Source organism: Melanostigma gelatinosum (genome assembly GCF_949748355.1).
Source record: "Melanostigma gelatinosum genome assembly, chromosome: 18".
In the NCBI taxonomy this organism is placed as follows: Eukaryota; Metazoa; Chordata; class Actinopteri; order Perciformes; family Zoarcidae; genus Melanostigma; species Melanostigma gelatinosum.
This window is the reverse complement of record NC_136651.1, coordinates 7,486,984-7,510,222: the sequence shown is the minus strand read 5'-3', so window position 1 is coordinate 7,510,222 and position 23,239 is coordinate 7,486,984. Positions and strand designations below refer to the sequence as shown.

Sequence of the window (23,239 nt, the reverse complement as noted above, 5' to 3'; positions counted from 1 at the left end):
ACAAGTCACATGTTCTGGATATGTTATAGTGCAAATACATATGGATATAAATAGAGAGGATGATTATGTACGGCTATAAGATGTACAGAGAAAATTATTGATCTGACAAGTTTGCGCAGGGACAAAGAGGTGAAGACTAAATTATTGTGTAAACCTTAGAAAAAACCTAAGAAATACTTGTATCATACTTTGTTTTTGAAAGCCATTGCATATGGTCTGTTGATAAATTACCAATTCAGTATTGTGAGTTTCTGTAAGTGCGACATAACTTATGTACAAATGCATGCAGCACATGCTCTGCACAGGAACAAGCTAATGGAGGATACGAATGGGATCTAAAATACCATTCGGGTTAAATGTTGAATTATATGTAGCACCTAAGATATAAAATACAGGTTTCAATTGTATTAGAAATTGTGAACTCCTTGTTCTTTCATTTTCCATGCAGCGCTCAACTTATTGTTGCGGTACTCAGATCCATTACTGAAGTAAAAGTACCAATACCACAATGTAGAAATACTCCATTAGAAGTAAAGGTTCTGCCTCCATATCCTACTTCAGTAAATGCATTCAGCAGAAACAAATATCACTGTGACTGATACCTTTTGTGACAATAATAGCATTTTACTGTTACAGCTGGTTGAGGTTAGTTTTAAACTTTATTCACATTTAGGTAATTAAGTCTATGGTCCCCAAACTCGTGAATGGGCCCCTCTGAAGGGTCACCAGATAAATCTGAGGTGATTAATGGGAGAGGAAAGAAGAAAAAAAACAAAGTTCTGACACACCATTTTTGTGAAATATTGGATAATTTTACCTCTTTGATGCTTGAACAGTTATAGAAATAAAATAATTTGCCTTTTTTGCATATTCTGTGAAGGATCAAATCATCTCCCACCGCCCATGCTCATCATCTTCATGACTTTAGCACTAGCAGTAAAGTAAAAAACATGGATGTGTACTGAAAGCCCCCTTTTTCTGCTGGGGGCGGGGCAAACAATCCATGCTCCAATCACAGCCCCCGGTTATGTCACGTGCCTCCCAAACTGTCCAATAGCGAGCCGCAGATTAAAAGCAGTTTTGCCGCACCCAAAGTGGAATGATGGGCGGAGCGACGCAGGGACGACGAGCGCTAGAGAGATAAACCCACTCTGAGCTCACCAGGGTCGGGGATAAAGGCAGCGAAACCCACCGTCCTGCTTTCACCGAGTTTTCATATTCCATCACTTCATCAAAGAGAGGGTAAGGTTTGAAATAATCGACTTTATTTGCTTTTCAGCGGTTTGTCCGATACAATAGCCCATGTGTGTGTATTTTTAGTGTTTGCGCCGCTCTCGTTGTGTCTTAGTGTGGTTAGCTCCCTCACTGTTTTTGCTAATATGTTTCTCTGCAGAGACGCTGCTGCTGTGCACGTTTTCTCGCTGTAAAACGCAGCATTTCTGCGTTTTATTGTGATTTTTAAATCCCTTCGCTGCAGCTCAAGGCAGTTTCCTGTGTTGGACAACAACAGCGCAGGGCCACTGTGTGTGTGCCCCCAGTGTGTGTGTCGTTAGCTTGCTGCCCGAGCAGGCCTGTTGTTGCATTATTTTTTTGCGTTTCACATGCGCCCCGGTCACTGAAGCTATTTAATATGGGCTGCACGGGCCGAAACGTTTCGTCATGTGCTGTATGTGTGATTGTTACCAATCTGGGCGTGTTTTGAAGCAGGACTATGGGCTTTATTCAGTTGTGTGTTGATAGAGTAGTTTCCTGTTGTTAAGATGGCACCATGACCTGCATATAATACACAATATGCACACTCATTTGTACGATTGTAAGCAGGTCACTGTTAATTCTGTCTTTTCACAGTATAAGAGGAAACATCATGCCAGACATTAAGTACTTTATTAATCCTAAAGGGAAATGATGTTTTTTACAGTAGCCAGGTCATATCACTTATTAGTGAAATTCATTGAGCAAAACATATTATAGACAGTTATAGCTAGAGATGGAGGTAAAAGTTGGACCATACTATAAATATACAGTCAAATATTGTGTATGTTAATACACTGTATATTAGTAGTGCAATTAATGCAATCAAGCAATAGCCTATCATAATATTTATGATGAATTCACTGACAAAATGTATCATCAAGAAACCTTTTGATTTGATAATTTGCTGCTTTTCTCAGATTTTTATGTAACATTAAAGTTGATTATCTTCAAGTGTTTCCAGCAAAACAATGTCACTCCGGGCTTTAGTTGCAACACTGATTGTCCAGCTCTAGTGAGAGTGTGTATGAGGTTTGAAAGGTGATAATAACCTGAGCATTTGTAAAGGTTTAATGTGCCTTGTTGACAGTTTTATCCCCAAACCGGAGAACATAACCACTAGGCCAACGCAGTCTGTCTTCTTTCTAAAGTCGACTGAGGAGTCCCTTCCCCCTCATACTGGATGAGGATTAGCAAAAACCAAATGGCCAAGATAAAAAAGGTCTGCGAGTGTTGAGGGATGGTAACTCCCTGGATTTGGTAATTCCGTTAGAATGAGTGAAACTCCCAAAGGAGAGAGCTTAGCTCTAGTCAGTCTGGCTCCATGTTGTCACAAACTACACTAATACACACATGCATACACACTCACTCCAGATACAGTGTTTGTTTTACTCTCACTCCCCACGCCCACACCCTTGACTGCAGTGCAGCTGAAAATGTGTTCCTCATTTCAAGTCCATCCTCTCTATTTCACCCTTTCCTTCCTTCCTCTCCATATGTGATCACTTAGGAGGAGGCCTTTATTTTGAACATTAGAGATGCAAAAGCAGTCACACTTGCACTATCATTCACACCACATAGGTCACTAATGGCCTTGTCAATATGCTGTAGTAGGCTATATATCTATGTTTGGTTCAAATATTTACGCTAGCGGGCTACAGGCTAAAGATGCGCGAGTCCGCGTTGCAGGCTAAAGATGCGCGAGTCCGCGTTGCAGGCTAAAGATGCGCGAGTAGAAACTGTACAGTGAGGGGTCTGTTGTTTCAAAGAGCAATCTTCCACCACTCTGTCCCATGTGACAGCCAGATAAGACTCCCTGTACTCACACTCTTAACACAGCACAGCGTTCGGACTGGCCTTTATGGTATGCAGCAGATAATATCTGAGCCATGACGATGGTCCCAGTGATGGTGACGCTTACATACAGTCCATTTTTTTTAATAAGCATGCCGTTTGCTTTGTCTCAGGAGCCATTTACTTGCCACTCAACTTAAACTTAAATGTATTACTGGGCTCTAATCGATGTGATGATCATTCAGTTAATTTTAGGGTGGACAATGTTTGGACAGCTTGGAAAAGGTGACATTACTCACCAAAGCAGAGGGAAATATCTGTCTCTTTAGCTGCTAAGTGCTCCACTAAGTGCACAAGCTAGTTGCTAACTATGCAATTTAGTGCTCTTTTTAACTGGGTAAGGTCACACACATAGATACTGTGCTTTGGGGCTGAGACAACATAAAACAATGTAATTTGTTTGCATGCAGTGTGGTATGATATTTATGACATAATTTATGCTATAATATTCACATGTATTGTTAGATCCTGTTGTCCATAATGCTATGACTTCTCTGTGTATGCCAATTACTCCGTGGTACACAAGACCATGCAAAGGGCAGTGCTAAAATGACACCGAACGCATTCCTACGAGGCGTAGTAGTCCGAGTCTGAAACATACGCACACACTAAAGAGCAGTTGCTAGTGGATTCTTCGTCCCCCGTAATGACAGGCATCTAGCTCGGAGATATAAAGAGCCTCGTCCGAGTGCTTCGCTCAAATCTTTCAAAACTGCTTCCATGAAACACACCCACACACACACACACACACACTAAGAAAGACCAGTAAATAATTTGAGGCCATCTTTTTTTCTTTTTTTTCACACCATAACGATCTTTCCACTGCCAAGAGCTTGATTGGCATATTGTTGGAACAAACTAAATGGATCTTTTTTTGCTTAATACTTTTTTTTTCAGTGAGCTTGGTCATGCTGAAAATATGTTTCAGTGCAATCTTCCATCTCTCAAAAGAGAATTATGATACAATGGAAATATGCACAATGTAGAGTACACACCTGTGCTTTTAAAGCCAGCCAGCTTCTCCTCACATAATACATCATTGCAAGTTCAAAACATCATATGTCGCTTTGTTTAACGGAGTTAATGTTCATCTTCGAGTGTTAATCATCATGGTAAGCACAAGTTATGGGATGAAGCGTTATGTTAGCGATATGATGACACACCATTTCTTAACATGACATAAAACTACATCAATAAATGTGTCAACCATCAGACATTTTGCCATACTGTTAGTACTGACTGAGGGAGCCATCTCTCTGCTGTTGCCTCTAATTTTTCACACAAATGCAGATGGCATATATTGTAGTGTATGAATGGGATGCTTGATTCGTCGTCACATTTTCCTGTTGCTTGGAGACAAGTAAAAACCCCTCGGATTCATCCAGTCCAAGAGGTTTTTTTTTTACACATCCACAGTGAAAATGGAGGCGGAAAGAACAGCAGTTTGATGTGCGACTGTTTTATGTTCTGTGTATCGGAGGCCCTCTGTACACAGGCAACCATCGGTGTCTTAAAGTCCTAGCAAATAATCTTTTGCTGCTTTGTATGAGCTCTTATTCCCCTGCTAGTTGGGCCCGACAATACAGTGCCAGGACCAGTCACTTACTGTCAGGGGTGCTATAAATTCCCCGACATTTGCAGGGCCGTGCATGACTTGCAGCTTTAGGCACACCAACGGTTCTTTCCTAACACATCGTTTAACGAGGGTCCTGGTCTAATTGGTTACTATATTGACATTTCAGTTTACAACCAAAATTGACAGGCATTATGATGGACACCTGTTTGAGCTCATGCCGTAGTGTAAATACTAATTTGTGTTATTATGATTACGGTTTTCCTGGGGTCATGCCATATGACATGTTAGTCCTTCATACCTAACCATAGATGTCAAATGAACTTGTATTTACTGAGACTGGCATGCAGCAGTTAGGGTCATTTCCTGTCACATGGTCTTCTTGCACAATGTTTAAGAAAGTGGTTCCTTGAATGGTGGTTGCAAAAAAAGTGTACGCAAGTAATTTGTAAGTCTATTTTACACTTTTAACTAAACTATATAGACATAGTGTTCGTGTCATGTCAGTTCAACAGAGTAGTCTGAAGATGTGCTCCTTGTGACACCGACGGTCTTTGCAGCGTGATGTCGGCCTACAGCTGCTCTTACGTAACGGCGATCTCAAAAGGCTGTCCCGCGTTTCCATGGCAATGTGTTTGGTTTCCATAGTGATTGCACTCTTAAACAGGAGTGGAGGCTGACTGGGGGGTGGCGGCTGTGAGCTGAACATTGTGATAGTGAAAGCTTCCCCCATCGACGGCCATTGTTTTTGCTACAGTGTGCACAAGAAATACACCACAGAAAAAAAAAAAAAGATGCTCCAGAGATGTTCATGCTGGAATGGTGTCTAGTATCTCTAGAGGTTTGTCACTTTCAGTTCCCCAGTTGTCCCTTTTGTCAGCAGGCATGTTGGATTCCCATCGTTGAGCATGACCAACAGACGGCAAACGCAGCATGAACAAGTCGGGGTGAAGTGGATGAGATCAGACGAGCAGTCTAGAAGCATTAAGATCGTCTCCACCAGCTGACACGGGGTCAGTCAGCAGAGACTGTAGCATTGTACCTTTCTTTGATGCGTGATGCAGACCAACTCCGCCTGTATCCATCAGTACAAACGTATATATTCGCCCAGAGTAGGGCTGGGCGATAAATCGATTTAATCGATTAATTCGAATGTGTGCTTTAAGGCGATGTGTTTTATTGAAAATCGAGAAAATCGCCCCCACCCCTCCCCCCCGTTCGGTTCCCGTAGTAGAGTGCGCGCGCATTGTTTACAAACTAAAACAATGGCGGCCAGCAGCTTCACTGCTGGCCGCCGCCGCCACCTCACAACAACCACCCAGCATTTTGGAGACATTCACCAACTGTACTCCGCATGCGAAGAAGAGTGCCCGGTGGAAAGCCATCACGGATGCAGTCGCGATGTATATCGCAAAAGATATGGTGCCCATATACACCGTGGAAAAGCCGGGGTTTATTCACCGTCTCAAAGCTTTGGACCCCAGGTACGTGCTACCAAGCCGTAAACATTTTTCTGACGTTGCCTTGCCTCGGCTGTACAATAGTACACGCCAAAGGATCTCTGCGGAGCTGGAGGGGATGTCATTCTACTCCGCAACAACTGACCTGTGGTCCAGCAGGTTGACCCAGACACCGATCCACTTGACTGGTGGAAGCGTCACCAACTTAACTTTCCAAGGCTAAGTACTTTAGCAAAGAAATACCTCTCTGTGCCAGCTACAAGTGCCCCCTCTGAGAGGCTTTTCAGTGTGTGGGGGGGGGGCATTGTTACATGCCACCGTGCATGCCTGAAGCCAGAGGTAGTAGACAGGCTTGTCTTCCTGGCAAAAAAATTTAGAAAAAACATGCACTACTGTTTAATACTGTTGGTTATGTTGTGAATGCACTTGATTTTGTTTACATGCACTTATTTACTGTGCAAAATATGTTATGTTGATGTTAGATCAGATGTTGCACTTTTGAAAATGTGAATGTTAAAGGGTCACATACATTTTATTTCATGCTGTGTTTGTATCAGTGTATTCAGTTAGAAAAGCTTACTGTAAAAAGTTACATTTGCACAGTTGTTTACAATGGAAGGCTACTATTTAATGCCATTTAATGTTATGTTTAATTTAATTTTATATTTAAATGATTCAGGCAAACAAAAGAGTGACCAAATACTTTTTGTATACTACAGGCACCTTTCTACAATGTTCAGGTTTTGTTTGCACTTTATTTTTATCAACCTACTTGGGAAAATCATCACAAAATAAAAGAAAATTGTTTTCAACAGCTTCTGTCATCTGCAAAAAATTTTGGGGGAAAAAAATCGATTTAAATCGTGAATCGGATTTTTTGTAAAAAAATCGGAGATTTTTTTTTTAGGCCATATCGCCCAGCCCTAGCCCAGAGTGACTTTTTTTTTTTTAAGAATTGACAGATTTTTGCAGTGCACGGTGACACATGTGTATTAATAACAGGCCAGGGAGTGAGCGAACGTGGAGCCTCCGCTATCCCGCTGAGAGCTGGCAGAGACCCGCTCGCGCTTTCTGTCCCAATTCTCGACCAATCACGCGAGACAGAACGAGAGTTTTCCCTCCTGAATGTTTGCAGAGCGAGTATCCAACTTCTCATATTCTTTCTTTCGTAATTGCAATTTTAAGACGGTAGTTCTGATTTAAAGGAAAACTGCGGAGAGGAGACACCAAAGACGCTAAGAGGATTTGGGTTTATGAAATTAGAGCGAGTGTGGGTCTCGACCTCATCTACCTCCTCTTTGGTCACAGTTGAGACGTAATGATTTGTAGGGTATTTCATTTAAATATTTCTCTCAATAAATAATATGAGATTTTGTTTAGTTAATCCAGAATGAGCCTTTTAAAAGGATACACAAAATGTAGTAACTACATCTCAATTACTTGTTGACATCTGTGGATCAGCTGTGGACTTTCTTTCTTCTTTCAAATCGTAAATGAATGTATTATATTCATTTGAAGGTACAAACACATGCTAGATGAAAAGCAGAAAGAACACCATTTGTCTCCCTTCATTTAATGAGTAAATGAGGTGAGACTGGACAAAGCATTGTTAGCCTATAATTAGCCCAACACAGCTTGAAAAGATAAAACGCCTTGATTGGAGCAGGTGACCTGATGTTTGTGTAAAAATGCTGTTGGAAAATGTCAGAACGCCGATAAAAGCGGGACAGAACGAGCGAGAGGGTCTCTGCCAGCTCTCAGCGGGATGGTGGAGGCTCCGCGTTCGCTCTGCAGTTGTCATGGTAGTTCAGGCTGAACATTTGTATCGATGCCGACTAATGGGCCAGAGCAACCCCACATTCACCCATGCATGCTAACACACACACACACACACACACTGTGTCCTTCAGAGTCCGGGCTTGAGTAGTCTGTGCAGTGACAGACAGGCTGAGACTGTTTATCCACACAGATGGACATCTGGATGGACATGGATCTATAGGAACATCTGTCTGGGTCTCCTGTTGTTGTCAGTAGAAGGGGACAAGCGATGATGTTGAGCTAAATGTTAGTTATTGATCCCCAAGCATACAGTATTAGTTCGGTCCACAACATACCTGTAGAAATAGCCGAGATTTTAGTTTCTAATATTCATATGAGAGACTTTTCCAGTTTTTGTTTTACTTCCCGGCGCCCGGCCTTGACTGTGGAGTAGTGTTGTGATTCCAGGAAACGCGTTATGGAAATCAATGAAAGAGGGAGAGGTGGTCACGTGATCGTGACAGGAAGTAGGGAAGAGTGTGGTCTGTCTGATTAGCTTTCTGGTGTAATGAATGCGACGCTCACTTCCTCACTTCACAAATGTTTTTATCCTAATTGATGCATGGCCAACCAGCACACACACGGAGACTTAAACATAAATCACGCTAAAATATTTATACATAAAGAAAAAAACTGTAAAAGTTGTCTCTTATCCCTCTCTTCACAGGAGGCCAGCGCAGGATGAACGGCGACTCAGGTGCCGGCGTGGTGACGGCGCCCCCGCCCACCACAGCCCCCCACAAGGAGCGGTACTTCGACCGGGTGGATGAGAGCAGCCCGGAGTACCAGAGAGAGAGGAACATGGCGCCCGACCTGCGGCAGGACTTCAACATGATGGAGCAGAGGAAGAGGGTCTCCATGATACTGCAGAGCCCGGTCAGTGGGACCGGACATGTTGAATATATTCAGATTCACTGGCATGCACTACATTTACCCTACAGCCACTACTTTAACTGACAAAATACTGTGGTCACACATGAATAGGCTCTGTTTAGTGGAAAGGCAGCAGCTTTCTCAACATCACATGATGGATCCAGTGTATTCTCCATCAACAGTCTGTCTCTGCTCTGCTGAATACTGCGGACAGAGAACAGCTCTGTTTAAAGGCCTATTGTATGTGTGAAAAGCACTGATGTATTCAAGTCCTGAAAAAAGCCCTGAGTGGTGCTTTAAAATGAGCATTTTACTGTGTTGAGCTCCAGTCAGGGTTTATTCTGTCTCAGTCACATGTACTGTTGATACACACTCAGTTACCTAGTTACTAGTTTCACCTAGCTATACCTATTGCAGTCTAATACAAGAGAGGTGTTTCTGTCATTTAGCTTCCCCTCATTGATATAAAATGGATGGACTAAATAAAAGAAATGCCTATCGATATATACAATATATATGTATTTAACATTTTCCTGTGTTTCTGTCTGAAGGCATTCTGCGATGAGCTGGAGACGATGATCCAGGATCAGCTGCAGAAGGGGAAGACGCCCACCAGCCTGCTGGCTCTGCAGCAGATTGCAGACTTCATGAACACCAGCATGCCTTCCATGTATCCAGCTGCACCACAGGGAGGCATGGCGTCGCTCAACATGAGTAAGCAGTGTGTGTGTGTGACTGTTTGGCCTCAGCCCTGCTCCGTCTGTGCTCACAATGAGTAATGCAGCGTATGCCAAAGTTAATTTTTGGGACAAAGAGTCCAATAGGTAGACTCTTATGTAATTGTTATTATCTGGCAAGGAATCCGAATCAGTTGTGTCTGACCGCGGCTCCTCCTCTCAGGTTTGGGTATGGTGACTCCAGTGAATGATCTGCGCGGCTCGGACTCTATTTCCTACGACAAGGGCGAGAAGCAGCATCGCTGCAAGCTGGCCGCCTTTTACCGGCTCGCCGACTTGTTCGGCTGGTCCGAGCTCATCTTCAACCACCTCACAGTAAGATGGGCTTCTTTCTCTTATCATGCAACCGGAGGTTTTGAACTGAATTTCTCATCCAGCAGTTAAGTAAAGATATGTTCACATTGGGCCTGATTAACAAATCTGTGCTTTATACACGTATAGGGTAAATTGTACAATACTAGGCGGTCTGATTTGGATGTTTGGAAGAGGGCGTGCTTTAGTGTGTGTGTGTGTAAGTGAAATGAACTAACACTGTAACCTAATGCGACTGACTTCTGCTCCTCTTTAGGTGAAGGTGAACTCAGACGAGGACCGCTTCCTAATCATCCCTTTTGGGCTGCTGTACAGTGAAGTCACTGCCTCCAGTCTGGTGAGAACATGTGCTGATCTCTATCAGAACAGAGTGTCTTTTCTTAAGTTTCTCTTTTTACTTTCCGATCATGGATTTCTGTGACGATTAGTTCACTTCTCATTACGCTGGGTGACCCCCCCCTCGTTGTCTGCCCCCGCTCTCCAGGTGAAAGTCAACTTTCAAGGTGAGATAGTTGACCGGGGAAGCACCAATCTCGGGGTCAACCTGGCCGGCTTCAATCTCCACAGTGCCATCTACGCCGCACGGCCCGACGTCAAGTGCGTCGTGCACATACACACGGCTGCGGGCGCCGCGGTAAGAGACGCTGTATACAAAGTAATTGCACCCAACGTGAACGCGGACCTGGACACGATGGTCTTACGCCATGCGTTGTGTGGTCTGTTTGGTTGCAGGTGTCGGCTATGAAATGCGGCCTGTTGCCCATCTCGCCTGAGGCACTGTCCCTGGGTGAGGTGACCTATCACGACTACCACGGCATACTGGTGGACGAGGATGAAAATATTCTCATCAAGAGGGACCTTGGGCCTATTAGCAAGGTAAACGCACAGTGTGTCTCAATGGGGGAAAATGACTTAAAGATAAATAGTATTTTTATTAAAATCTTTCCTGTCTTTCAGGTGTTCATCCTGAGGAACCATGGCTTGGTTACTGTAGGTGCAACGGTGGAGGAAGCATTCTATTACATGCACAATCTGGTCACCGCCTGTGAGATCCAGGTAGGACGCGCGTTGCAGAGCACGACTTAAAGCACATTTATTTATGTCAAAGAAGTTTATTTCCATTTGGGTTGTTATATTTGCCCCCATATGTCTGTCTGCATTTTTCATAACAATTGTCTTTGTCCCTTGTCTCTCCACATTTCTTTTTTGATATGTGTTCCATCTTTGTCCGTGTGCGTCCTCATGTCCACATTTTATTTTCCTTTTCTGCGTTCTGGCGCCGTCTGTGGGTTTTTTTTTTCTTCGTCTGTATCCCTCCCAATTTCTTTCAGGTGAGAACGCTGGCCGGTGCTGGAGGGCCGGATAATCTGGTGTTGCTGGACCCAACGAAATACAAGGCACGCTCGCGGGTCCCAGAGCCGGCAAGCGACGGGTCGTCCACACACCCGAAGTGGCAAGTCGGGGAGCAGGAGTTTGAGGCCTTCATGAGAATGCTCGACAACTTGGTAAGTACAAAGAAAAAGGAGGAATTGGGACTTCTTCGTTCTTTGATCACTTGGATGTGATGGCTAAACCCCGTTGTTGTTTGTCTTCCGGTATCCCAGGGCTACAGGACGGGCTACCCTTACCGCTGCCCGGCATTGCGCGACAAAGCTAAAAAGTACAGCGACGCGGAGAACGCTGCCCCCGGCCACGGTGGCTACTCACACGGGGAGGACAGCGACTCAGGCGCTCGCTCCCCGCTGAAGCAGAGCTTCCAGCGCGGCCAGCGCGACAAGACCCGCTGGGTCAATGCCGGCAGCCGGCCCGACGAGCCCTGCGAGGACGGGCCCGACGGCAGCAGCCCCAAGTCGAAGCCTAAGGTGTGGACGAGCATAACACACGATCACGTCAAACCCTTGCTGCAGTCTCTCTCGTCTGGTGTCTGCGTGCCAAGCTGTATAACCAACTGCTTGGTCTGTGCCTACCTTATTGTTCATTGTAACGATTTTACAGCTGCCTTGTTGGTGGAAATGGGCAGGTGGTCGGCATCCTGAGGTTCTGGGGACAGCGAGGAGTAAAAGTGTAGCACAAAGCTAAAACTGTTTTTTTATTGAGCCTTTTTTAAGGCACTGCAGACGTCCTGTTAACCCACCTTTCTAAACCCTTCTCTGTTAAATCCTCCGTAGCATAGCTGTGAGTATTTTGTCCGCCCTCCGTTTCCCTTCGGGTCTCCTAATGCTTCACGATGCCGGGCCAGCCTCCTCAAAGCATGCCCCACTGCATGTGTAGTAGTGAAATGCATTGTTGGTGTTGATGTTTTCCCCAGAGGAGCGAGCAGCAGGGGTGTGTGGCATGAGTCCTCACGTGGTGAATGCGGCGAGACACACGGCGCCGGCGTTGCTAACCACCCTTTAGCTCACCGCCCCCCAGCAGCTCTCTTTTAGTTTTAGTCTTTGCATCTTGAAGTTAGCTTTTGTTTGCTCAAACATGATTCAAGAAAATGTACAAAAGTACAGTGAGATATGAGTCCATATCAACCCTATAAGTGTTATTTTTAAGATTTACATTGCCAGCGTAAAAGAGGGAGGTGGCATGTCTCTAACTGAGAATCTTTAATCACCAGAATAATGCCAGATACATTGTAAACATTTGTTCAATTAAATTTCCTTCGTAAAAGAGTTATGCAGCCTGCTTTTCTAATTTTTATTTTCCTCAAACACCTTCAACTGCACCCAGTTGTACTGCTCTGTTTCCTAAAACACCTTTTTAAGACCTGCATGAGTGGAATTGTTTGGAAAAAGAACCGAGAAAAGGCGATGGAATTTGACCTGACTTTTGAATCGATTATCTCCTGTTGGGAAAGTAGGAAATGTTGTGTTGTGAGACTCTCTCTCTCTCTCTCTCTCAGTGAGTATATATCACGTTTACATGTTCATCTCATACTCGGCTACTTCCATCCAGAAACCCTCCCTCATCTAGTGCAGACCAGCTTAAGACCAGCACAGGAATGACGTCATGAGCTTACCCTTTCCACCGCGAACAACATGCCTCGTTTCAAAAGGTTCAACAGAATATGCTGCATGAAAGCTGAAGATTTGATTTCTATATTCACCCGCCGCTCATTCAGTTTGGTGCAAGGAATGGAGAGAATAAAGACGTATTCTTTGCCCTCCAATCATGCTGAGCATTACCAGGTTAAGAAAAACAAAGTAGAAAAGTCGATGGAGTATTTTCTTTCTATTCGTCAAGACGATAAAAGGTGACATCCTCTGCAGGAAAGATCCACTCTTGTCTCAGTTTGTGGCTTTTTTTGTTTTTTTGTCCCAACGTGGGCGAGTGTCCTCGAGTGTGTTTCTCTCTTATCTCTGTCGTCCTTGTTGTTGCGTATCAGCCTGGGAAATGACTCTGGTGATGCCAGCTCACCCCTCACTGCTACTCTCGCGTCGTAAGCCAGCCTCATCTGTCACCCGCCCTCACCCCCGTCACTTCTCCCTCCCTCACCCCCTTTTACCTTTTTTTTTTTTTTTTTTATTTTTTACTTTTCTCATTCTGTGATGTTCTCAGTTGATCTTCAGTGTGGTCCTTCTGTTGGTTTTCTAATGGTACATCAATGATGATGACAAATGGTTTTCATACGGGTATAAACATGTATAAATACGCCTTTAGGGCTTCAGGCGTTGCATCTCAAGCTGTCGTCATGTGGGAGGTCTTTTCACCGGTTTCTGACTGAGCATCACCTCCGCAGATCACTTCTGAACTATTCATCCAAAAAACCATTTGAAGAATTTTAAAACTCAGTGTTTACTTTTCAGCAACTTGAAAAAACCGCAACTCCTCGTGATCATTTTACTTCCAGTACGCGCTTTTTTTAAAATTAATTGTTTTAGCATTTTAGCATCTTTTTTTTTAGCATTGACTCCTATGTATGAACGTTAAAAAGTTAGTCACAGTAATATGTGACATATGTGATTTTAATCTATTTTTTAATTGCATAAACACATGTTCCTGTGCGCATCGTGCTCACAGGGACATGTGTGTAGTTTTCTAGCATTTCTTGACAAAGTCCTTCGTTTTACGACATTTCAGCTCCATGCAACAGTTTCTAAATCGCACACAGAATATGGGATCAACCCTGTAAGAGGACAAGCCTAATGTTCTGCATTTAGACAGTTTAGTCCCTGCAGTCTGTGTTTGAGCCCCACGTTACTGGGAAGATGCAGCCTGATATCATGGGATGATAAATGAGCGTCTGAGAGGTATTAGAACAGTCCTCCGCTAAATTCAGTGCAAATGAATCGCATCATCATTGGTTCACTTATTAACCTTTTTACAGCCATCCAACTTTGTTCATTTCAGTTCAGCATGATTGTGAAGCCTGCTTAGTATTTTGTCTAAATCTATTTTTGTGCTTGAGATATTAAGTCATTCAGGCTTTCGTAACGTTTTAACACTTGATGTGGTGTTCACAGTGGACAAAGGAGGACGGACTCCGCCAGGCTGCCACAGCCAATCAGTTCATCCCAATGAACACCAACCCAAAGGATGTCCTGGAAATGAGGAATAAGGTATCGCATCTGCCTCCTTTTTACTGCCTTTAAGACCATTCAAGTTTACTGTTATTATGCATGACTTATAATGTTGTTGTTTTGTAGATCCGGGAGCAGAACCTGCAGGACATAAAGACAGCAGGGCCCCAGTCCCAGGTTCTGTGTGCCGGCGCCGTAGTGGATCGTAACTTCAACCAGGTCAGTCTATCAGTTTGCACATGAAGCCCTCGCTGCTACAGCCATCCTGACCTGGACTTAAACATGTCTCATACCGACAAAAATACATGTTTGGTCTCGTGTATTTACTTAAAATACATTCAATTCTAAATGCATAATATATCCTGTCCAGGTCAGGATTCACCCCTTAAACCGAAGTGCTGAAAAGTGTGAATATTGTGCTTGAAGTTCGGCCTCTGAAGGAGTAACTTATATCCAGAGCACGGAGTGACTTTGTAACTGTCGCATTGTTCTTTGACCGCAGAGATTGTCTATCTGGCAGGTGAGTAGTGTTTTGGGAGAGGTAACCTCACTCTGCGCTCCAAACCTGCCAGCTCAGGTCGTGTCCATAATCACACACGGTTTATTTTCCCTCCTTCATCTCTTCTTTTGAATTTTATTTATTTTGCTTTTCCTTTTCCCGTAGTTTATAGTTGATGCTGTTATCCGGCTCAGCACTTTCAGACTGGCAATATTTCCAGAGCTCCACGACAGTCTAATACACTTTTACTTCCGTGCATGCAAAAAATGGAAAATTGCTGATAATTGTCCTCTTGGGTTCAGTTTGCATGGTTTGCTCGCCCTTTGCTGGGCAACCCTTAGCTCAGTTTCTCCACTTCCAAAGCTTCCGGGACATCCAAACCCCATGAGGAGCCGGACAAAGTAACACAGAGCTGTTTAAAAAGTGTTAAAGGGCCAAATGAGTCCTTGATTGTTCTTCTGTTAAGACTTCCCCCCCCCCCCCCCCCCCCCTGTGTGGACCCTTTGTCTTTACAATGCATGGTCTTGGCTATTTGTTTCGTCACTGCTATGCTTTCCAAAGCCCCCCATCACTTTCCAGAACCATCTCTCTGTGCATGCATGTCCGATACTTGTGTGTGTATGCAGAGGTGGAAAGTAACTCATCATAACAAACACACACTTGCAGATAAGCCTACAGTTTCATTTTGTGTTTTTAAATTCTATAACCAAGAGGACGTTTTCACTTTGAGCTCTTTTCTGAAAGCTTAACTCTCCAAACTTTACATTTGGGAGATTTCTATGTGTATTCTTATTGAAATGGTCAGGTTGACAAATTGGCTCTTTCGAAAGTAGTGGCCTCACGTGCACTTTAGGATTACTTAGATAATGGTATTTGTACCTGATATCGTAGTACTCTTTCCACCTGTGTGTGTGTGTGTGTGTGTGTGTGTGTGTGTGTGTGTGGAAGGCGGTACGTTTTCTGAAAGTCTGCACACAGTCATGCCTGCCTGACAGACTGCTGGTTTGAATGTGCTGGTGTTTAAGAGCTGGGTTGTGCTCCCCTCCCCCCCTCACTGGGTTTACTATTGCAGGACGCCCCTCTGTCTGACTGCACAGACACTATTGATGGCCTCGATGTGTCCGAGGGGTCCTATAGTCCTGCTAAATCAATTAGAAAGGTACTTGCTGCTCCAGTCACAAATACCATTCACCTGCACATCCTCCTACCGTCACTCTGAGCCTGCAGACAGACTCATGGAGAGGCTGTTTTCTCACTTGTGTATTTTGTGGTCATGTGATCAAGTCTTTCCTACACTACATGTTCATGCACTCTGGGATTTTTGGATACAGTTGGTTTTTTTGAGCCGGATACAATCCTTGAGAAGCATTGATTTGTATCTTGCTGTCATGAGTCTGTCTGCAGGAGAGACCTCTGGCTGATAATTCTGCTCATGCTGCATAGTAGTTATGTGTGTGTAAAGTGTCTCTAATCTGTTAATCCAGTCCATTTTCTGCCAGCATTCGACACTGCAGCTAGTTTTCAATTGACTAAATCCTTCCTCGTGTGTCGTGCAGTAACTGTTCCCTTGACCTCTCGTCTCGCTCTGCCTTCCTTCTGTGTGTCCTGAAGGGGGAGCTAGTGACCGCGTCCAAGGCCATCATCGAAAAGGAGTACCAGCCCAGGGTGATCATCAGCAAGCAGGGTCCCAACCCCTTCAACAAGCTCACCGACCAGGACATGGAGGAGTACCGCAAGGAGGTGGAGCAGAAGCAGAGAGGGCCTGAAGGTAAAGGTGACTGGTGGAAAAGATGAAATTAATAGTTTAGGATGAAAAATACTTTCCACAACCCTTCTACCATGTGATTCTGTTGAAGATTAAATGATGTTCATAATATAAATGTATATAAATCGCAGCCCCCTCCTTGACCTCTCGCTCCCTCGAGAGAACACTCTGATGTTCACTTTATCTGATGTGCAGCTACTTTAAACATGCAAGGATACTTTTAATAAAATAATATTTACCTTCCTGCAGAATCATGCAAAAAAATCGAATGAACTTCAGATTGGTTGACGTTATCTCTCCACACACACCACACACATGCACATGACTTCACAGTGCAGGGGCGAGACCATAGTAAGGAGGGATCGGCCTCCGGCGTACCCCGTCCTGGGCCTGAACCACGACCGAGGGGTGAAGCCTCTGTCTCCGCACCGCTACAGTCTGTGGCTGACTCGCCCATCTTAGAGAGAGCCCCGCCCCCAGCCGCCACGCCGGCCTCTGAGCGGGGCTCCTCCTCCCTCGTCCTCTCCGGCGGGGACTCTGCGGACGATGCTTTTTCGACCGCCGGCGAGGTTATGTCAGCTCCAGATTCCCCGCACAAGGAGTTCCACTGCGCCGTGCTGAGAGCCCTCAGCAAGGAGCCGTCAGTGGTACAGGCAGATCAGGCAGATCGGGCTCCAGGTACACCAGAGCTGTGCCTAAAATATCAGGCCTTCCGCTTCCCTCCTCCCCCGCTCAGCCCTGGTCCGTGCCCTGGGAGTGTGGGAGCCTGCTGTGTCCTCTCCTTTCTCTGGGGGTTTGGAGTCTGTTGCCGCTGTTTTTATCCTGCGCAAGCATCCTCCCTACCCACAGTTCAATCTTTCGTTCAATGATTATTCCCCCCCCCCCATCCCCTATCTCTGATGCCTTGTCCAAAGGCGTCAGAGTTGTGGCTGATCTGAAACCTTTCTGCATTTTGATTGGACGAGCAGCCGAGTTTGAATGTTTTTTTGAGATTTGAAACCATCCCCTCACTTTAAGGGCGCTCTCTTCCGCAAGTCTAAAAGTGTTTTGAAGTGTTGCGCTAACTTTTTCGATGACGCTGTGTCTGAGCTCGGTCATCCAATCAGAGCATCCCATGTGTGGACTCTTCCTGCTAACCTGTCCTGGATATATATATATATCTATATATATCTATATCTATCTGTGTGTGTATATATATATCTGTGTGTGTGTCCCTTCTGTGCCTCTGACTGATTTCCCATCAAACAAATGTTTCGTTTCGTTCTTGGGATCTCTTCAGGTTGATTAGTTTGACAGCGTTTGCGGTGTTCTCCTGATTAAGGCTTCCTCCCCGGTGTGCTTCCCTGTGTTCTCCCTTTTTCTTAGTGTTTTGCGATTTGCAAATATCTCTTCGGGTCTAATCCAAATGATATCGCGTCATTGATTTAGTTCCTTACCGTTTCATTTTCTGCTGATTTTCATCTAGACTTGGAGCCGCTTGTAGAGCCGGAGGAGGAGGAGCCCCAAAACCAGAAACCAACCGCCACGCCGCCCAGCACCCCCGTCAGAGCAGACGAAGGTAGGTTGCCCTGACATACTCGACACAGCCGGTGCGGCCCGACTCTGCCTGGTTCGGCATGGGTTTTCTCCGGTCCTCTTGCTGGGTTTTGGGTCTTCTTTAGGGTCTACAGAGGAGACGCAGAGGCTCCTGCCCGTCCACCTGCCTGCCTGCCTGTCTGTCTTGGGGTGTGTTCATGTTGTGGTCTTTAACAATAATAATAATAACAATACTACAGGTGCTATGCTGTGTTTTCTGTAATAACAGGCCAAGAGGTTCTGATCGTTTAACCAGGTTCATCCAATGAGAGATGGAAAATCACTGTAATTCAGTTTCCAGACGTAATGTCAGGAAATAGTTTGGAAAGACAATGACTGACTTCTTTCTACTTTTATATTCATTTGTGTCCCTCTTGGTCTTTATTACTATTGGATTACACCTATAGGAGAACTGGTTCTAACCATCGTTGTTTAAATCTCCATTTAAACAATAATTGGCATTATTCCAGTCACCTCAAATTTATTGAATGAGCTACTGTCCGCATGAGGGAGGAAGAGGAAGAGTAGCTTTGATCTCGGGTGTAATCTAATACCTGAAATGTTGTGTAACATATCTCTCGATGTTCCGTATCTCCCTTACCCCTTCACTTTCATTCTCCATCTTTTTGGGGTCTTCTAAGAATGGTTCCCAACCATTCTTTTTAAGATTGTCCTCTGGTATTTCTTTCTCTCTCTCTCTCTCTTATTTCACATTTTAATTTATTTTGATTTAACACTGTGCTCGTGGTTTGATCTGCATAGACATTTGTTTCTACTTGTGCTTTTTCTTCTTTGTGGCTGCGATTACAATCAGGGGATGGAAATGCAAAAGAGTACCTGTTGCCATAGTAAGTACGTACTGTTCCACCTCCTAATTACCCATCACCCATCCATACCTGTGTTCGGTCATTTACCCCCTTTGTTTTTTCTCTCTGCATGGCTTCACTAGTAGAGCTGTCCTGTGATCTGAACTAACCCGTTTGAACTCGGTCCTCTGAATCTCTTTCTCGGGGTTGATGGGGGTTATTTCAGAGCCCCTCCTCTTTTAACGAGACACATATTACTGTTTCAGGAGTCTGTTAAAAAGTTAAAAAAGTAACTATTGCAAGAAATACGAAGAACTTGTTTTGATTGATTTGATGTATTGCAGTTGTGATCCTCTGATCTGTAATAATATGCATTAAAGATTTAATGATGTTTAAACAAAAGTGGAGGATGTTCTTGAAGTAAACCTCACAACTCACCAAACCTTTTTATGTTTATAACCTCTCTTTTCCTCCTGCCAATTATTCACTGTCAAAATAACCAAACCTCTCTTTGCACATGTTTATCACTGTTCTACTGTGTTTTGTTGTTTTATGGAAAGAAAAGAAATCGGGTAATGTTTTAAAAATGTGTTGAATGTTTTGTTTGTCTTACAGACGAGTCCTTCACCAGGTACATCAGTGCTTTATTTGGGTGTCGCTTTCCAACCAAACTTGCTGCTGTCAGCTGTTGCAACTCACTGTTTAGCTTAAAGGCGGTTGAGGTCCGGTGCTCTTGGCTGTGGTGGTGCTTTTTATTTTATCTGTCTCTGTTCTGACAGACACGAGAGATGTAACATTAAGACTAATGTGGAGTGTTTTCTCGGGTCTAAAGGTTTTTGTTTTTTTTCTCGCTGGTCTCCGTAGCATGTGAGCGATATAAAAAATAAAAAAATGAACAAAGCCGTAGTCGCAACGTGTGAGCTTGTACCCGAGCATGAGGCAGTGGTTCGGATGCTGGTGGTCCCTCTGGATGGTCGACTGAAGCTTTTAAAGAAACGGCACTTGTTGCTTCGTGAGTCTTTTTGCTGGGAGTATCTTTAAAGGACGACGCTGGCTTTTCTATCTTAACTATCTGGTGACTGGTGCATGATTTCAGACAGCATTGGGACAAAAGCAGAGCTTGTTTTCAGCGAGCGTGGGTTTTGATATTCAGTTTTATTCCCATGAATTGGTCCCGTCTACTCCTGACATTTTAATGTGTCAAGTTGACTAAAGTAAAACTATTGCAGGGCTTCTTAGCCCAACGTAGCCGTCCTCGGACGCTTACTGTAACACACCGGGACAAACGCACACGCTGGATTCATGCTCTACAGTTACATTATTTAAAAAATACTCCATTTTGAAAAGCGGAATCCGCTTTAGCAAGTTGACATCTTTCCAAGAATAATTTCTGCATTAATGGACAGATGGATTACTGTTGTTAATTGTGATCTGTGAAAACAAGACATACATTTAAGACCAGAGGGAACAGCGCTATATAGTTTCTATACTCCCAGCAACTGGATTACATTGCTATTAAATAATTAATAAAGTCCTAATTTCATCTTATTTCTCCTTGAGAGCTGCAGTTTTACATGAATATAACTCGATCCCGCTCCCCTGACTTGTTGTTACCTCACTTGTGTTTATATCTCTATACTTCTGTGTTGTAGACTTTGATTTTTGTTTGTTTGTACACAGGCTGCAAATGAGCCAGGGAACTGCGCTCGTTAAGATTTCCCTGTTTAAATGAAGGTAAACACCAACATGCTGTGTGTCAGCTTGGGCCTGTCAAAATGAGGATAATGAGAGCAAAGTGGTGTGTTTAGTTGCTTATTCTTGAAGCTAAAAAGATGCTGAGTCTTTGCTTTTCTGTCATGTGATGTAAGAGAGACGCTGCATCTTTGTTTGGCTTTTGATCTGAGGAAGGTTTAGGTCAGTTTAAGGGTCCGGCATAATATTTCATCAGCGTGTTTGTGAATCTAGTGGGAATGTTGCCTTTTGAAGTCCTTTGTACCCTTTATATTGCTTAAAGACAGTAACTGATTCTAAATCACGTGGATTCAATAAGTTGTCCGGGGATCGATTGGCAGCAGCCTCAGCGGTGTGTGAGCTCAGCGGCGCAGATCCATCGGTCTGTCGTCCGAGATCAATAACTCTCCCCCTTCCTCCTCCCACCAGAGTCCTTACCCGAGCAGACCGATAAGGATGAGAGCGACGCCGCCACCCTGAGACAGACCCTTCCAGACCTGACACCTGACGACCCCTCCGATGCCCCGGCACTTCCTGCCGAGGAATCCGCCCCCGCCGACGCGGCTGAGGGGGAGGAACCCGCTGACACTGGCGACCAGGAGGGAGAAGAGTCTCCCAGCAAATCCCCCTCCAAAAAGAAAAAGAAGTTCCGCACACCGTCCTTCCTGAAGAAAAACAAAAAAAAGACTGAGTCCTAGATTGGAGAATGTCTGATCGGTCCTCAAGGCTGGCCGCCGCCTCTTTATTTTTTATTTCGCTTTTTGTCTGCACCCTTCGAGCTAGCCACAGTGAAAACACAGTTATGTTTTGATATAATTCGTCGCTGGCTTATTAACCCGTTTTTCCTCGTTAGTGCGTGCCAATTTTGTATACAGTGTAAAAATGATGGATTGCATAAAGGTTTTGAATTATTAGGGGCTTTTTTGTTTTGTTTTTTTAGTTGTGAGTGATTCATTCTGTCTTCTCCACTCCATCTGGCCTTTGATGCATGTCTATTACTACAGGCCCACACACTTACTGTGAGGTTTTATGACTAAACTGTTGTAACCACTAGAATGTATTGGGATTGTATCAAAACTATGTAAGTGTCTTTTAAAATCAATGAATGCAGAAAGAAACGCTTGAACTCTCATTTAACTGGCGGTCATTTTTTGATAGTTACAACCACAAATTGAATCGTGCAAACTTTACCACTGAAGCTAGTTACATGTTAGCAGGCCGGGAGAACTACAGTTGGGATGCTTTCTGTTGATTATTTATGGGAAATTCAGTCATACAAAGTCCATATTAATGTCTACATAATCTAATATCTTCATTAAATCTTCCACAAGCTAAATCTCTTTTTTGTGTTTGTTGACTTTTTAAACTTAAGATCTTCGACCTGAAAGCATTAAACACGACCTTAACTCACAGGTTGTGTAGAGCTGTAGGTCTTCATGTGATGTGGAAGTTGGGTTCAATATTTCACACAACCAGATTAACTCCTGCAAACCTGCAGATGATAGTTTGAACCTACAGATGTTGAGCTAGAATCACAGTGTGAGCGTTGTGCTTTTTAAAAAAATGATTCCAAGGGTTGATATATTTGCTACTTGCTGTAAGTGGTTAGTAGGAAGTAATGTATGTGTAAAAAAACAAACATTTAGTATTCTGATTATTTGAGCCTGGCTTTGCTTTTGCCACTCGATCTCTCGCCGTCTCTTTTGAAAGTCAGAAACTGAGCTTTCATTCGTTTGCTTTTTCCCACAAAGTAGATCAAGCCATGATTGCGTGCTGTGAGGGAGCACTGTAAACTTCCTCCTTTTGAAACTCACTGGGAACTCGTACCACACACTCGATCATAAACATAGATACAGATGTTACAGAACATGTAAACGACGTAGATCAACCTGGACTTCCCTGTGTAAAAACTGCACTCTGAGTCATTGAACACCAACACGTTTCCAGTTGCAGTAAAGACTAAGTACACTGGAGAAACCTTTTTTTTTTTTTTAAATGATTTTGCTGATGTGTAATCAATGGAGTGATTGCACATGAGCTGTGCTTGAGGTTGCAGCGCATTATACAAAGGCCGTCTCGTTGCATTGCTATCTTCTGTGTATTCATCCTGTTTTAGTAAAAGGCAAAACTAACGGGAAGCTTCACCTAATCTGAGACACTTGATAAGCCTTTGTTCACAGATGTTGTACCTACATCATTGCATACAAGCTGAGAATGTCTAAGTCGTGAAGGACTGCATGTAAAGAGTGCTTACAGTGTGTACTGCTCAACTACCCCTTTTATTTGAAATGTATTTTCTTGGCTTCAGTGTGCTAATAACAATACTTAAGTCCATAGTTGTTGTATTCTCTGTCTAATCTTCCAATTGAGATGTCTCAGCATTATATCATCTACAGATTTACCACTTTCACCTTTTTTTTCATGGTCCTGCCTCTTTTACAACCATGAATACAATAAATCCACTTACCTTGAAAATC

At 43.8% G+C, this 23,239-nt stretch overlaps 1 protein-coding gene across 18 annotated transcripts; it reads left to right on the top strand.

The window, feature by feature from the left end:
- Positions 1-1,110: 1,110 nt before the first annotated feature.
- Positions 1,111-21,676, top strand: add1 (adducin 1 (alpha)). 18 transcript variants are annotated; one of them, XR_013772815.1, is made up of 19 exons: positions 1,111-1,242; positions 8,624-8,832; positions 9,381-9,543; positions 9,730-9,881; positions 10,135-10,215; positions 10,363-10,512; positions 10,611-10,754; positions 10,836-10,934; positions 11,210-11,383; positions 11,483-11,740; positions 14,330-14,425; positions 14,513-14,605; positions 16,497-16,659; positions 16,984-17,328; positions 18,116-18,208; positions 19,040-19,073; positions 19,647-19,662; positions 20,712-20,765; positions 21,192-21,206. XR_013772815.1 is itself a non-coding variant. In XM_079289614.1 (18 exons), exons 2-17 carry the CDS (start codon positions 8,638-8,640, stop codon positions 20,761-20,763), a joined length of 2,274 nt encoding a protein of 757 aa, XP_079145740.1. In that variant the 5' UTR covers positions 1,111-1,242; positions 8,624-8,637; the 3' UTR covers positions 20,764-20,765; positions 21,192-21,330. The 18 variants fall into 18 exon arrangements, 15 of the variants coding, with proteins under 15 accessions (XP_079145740.1, XP_079145741.1, XP_079145734.1 ...); XR_013772813.1 differs by lacking the exon at positions 19,647-19,662 and having other exon boundaries at positions 19,040-19,077; positions 21,192-21,219; XR_013772814.1 differs by lacking the exon at positions 19,647-19,662 and having other exon boundaries at positions 21,192-21,211.
- The last annotated feature ends 1,563 nt before the right edge of the window (positions 21,677-23,239 follow it).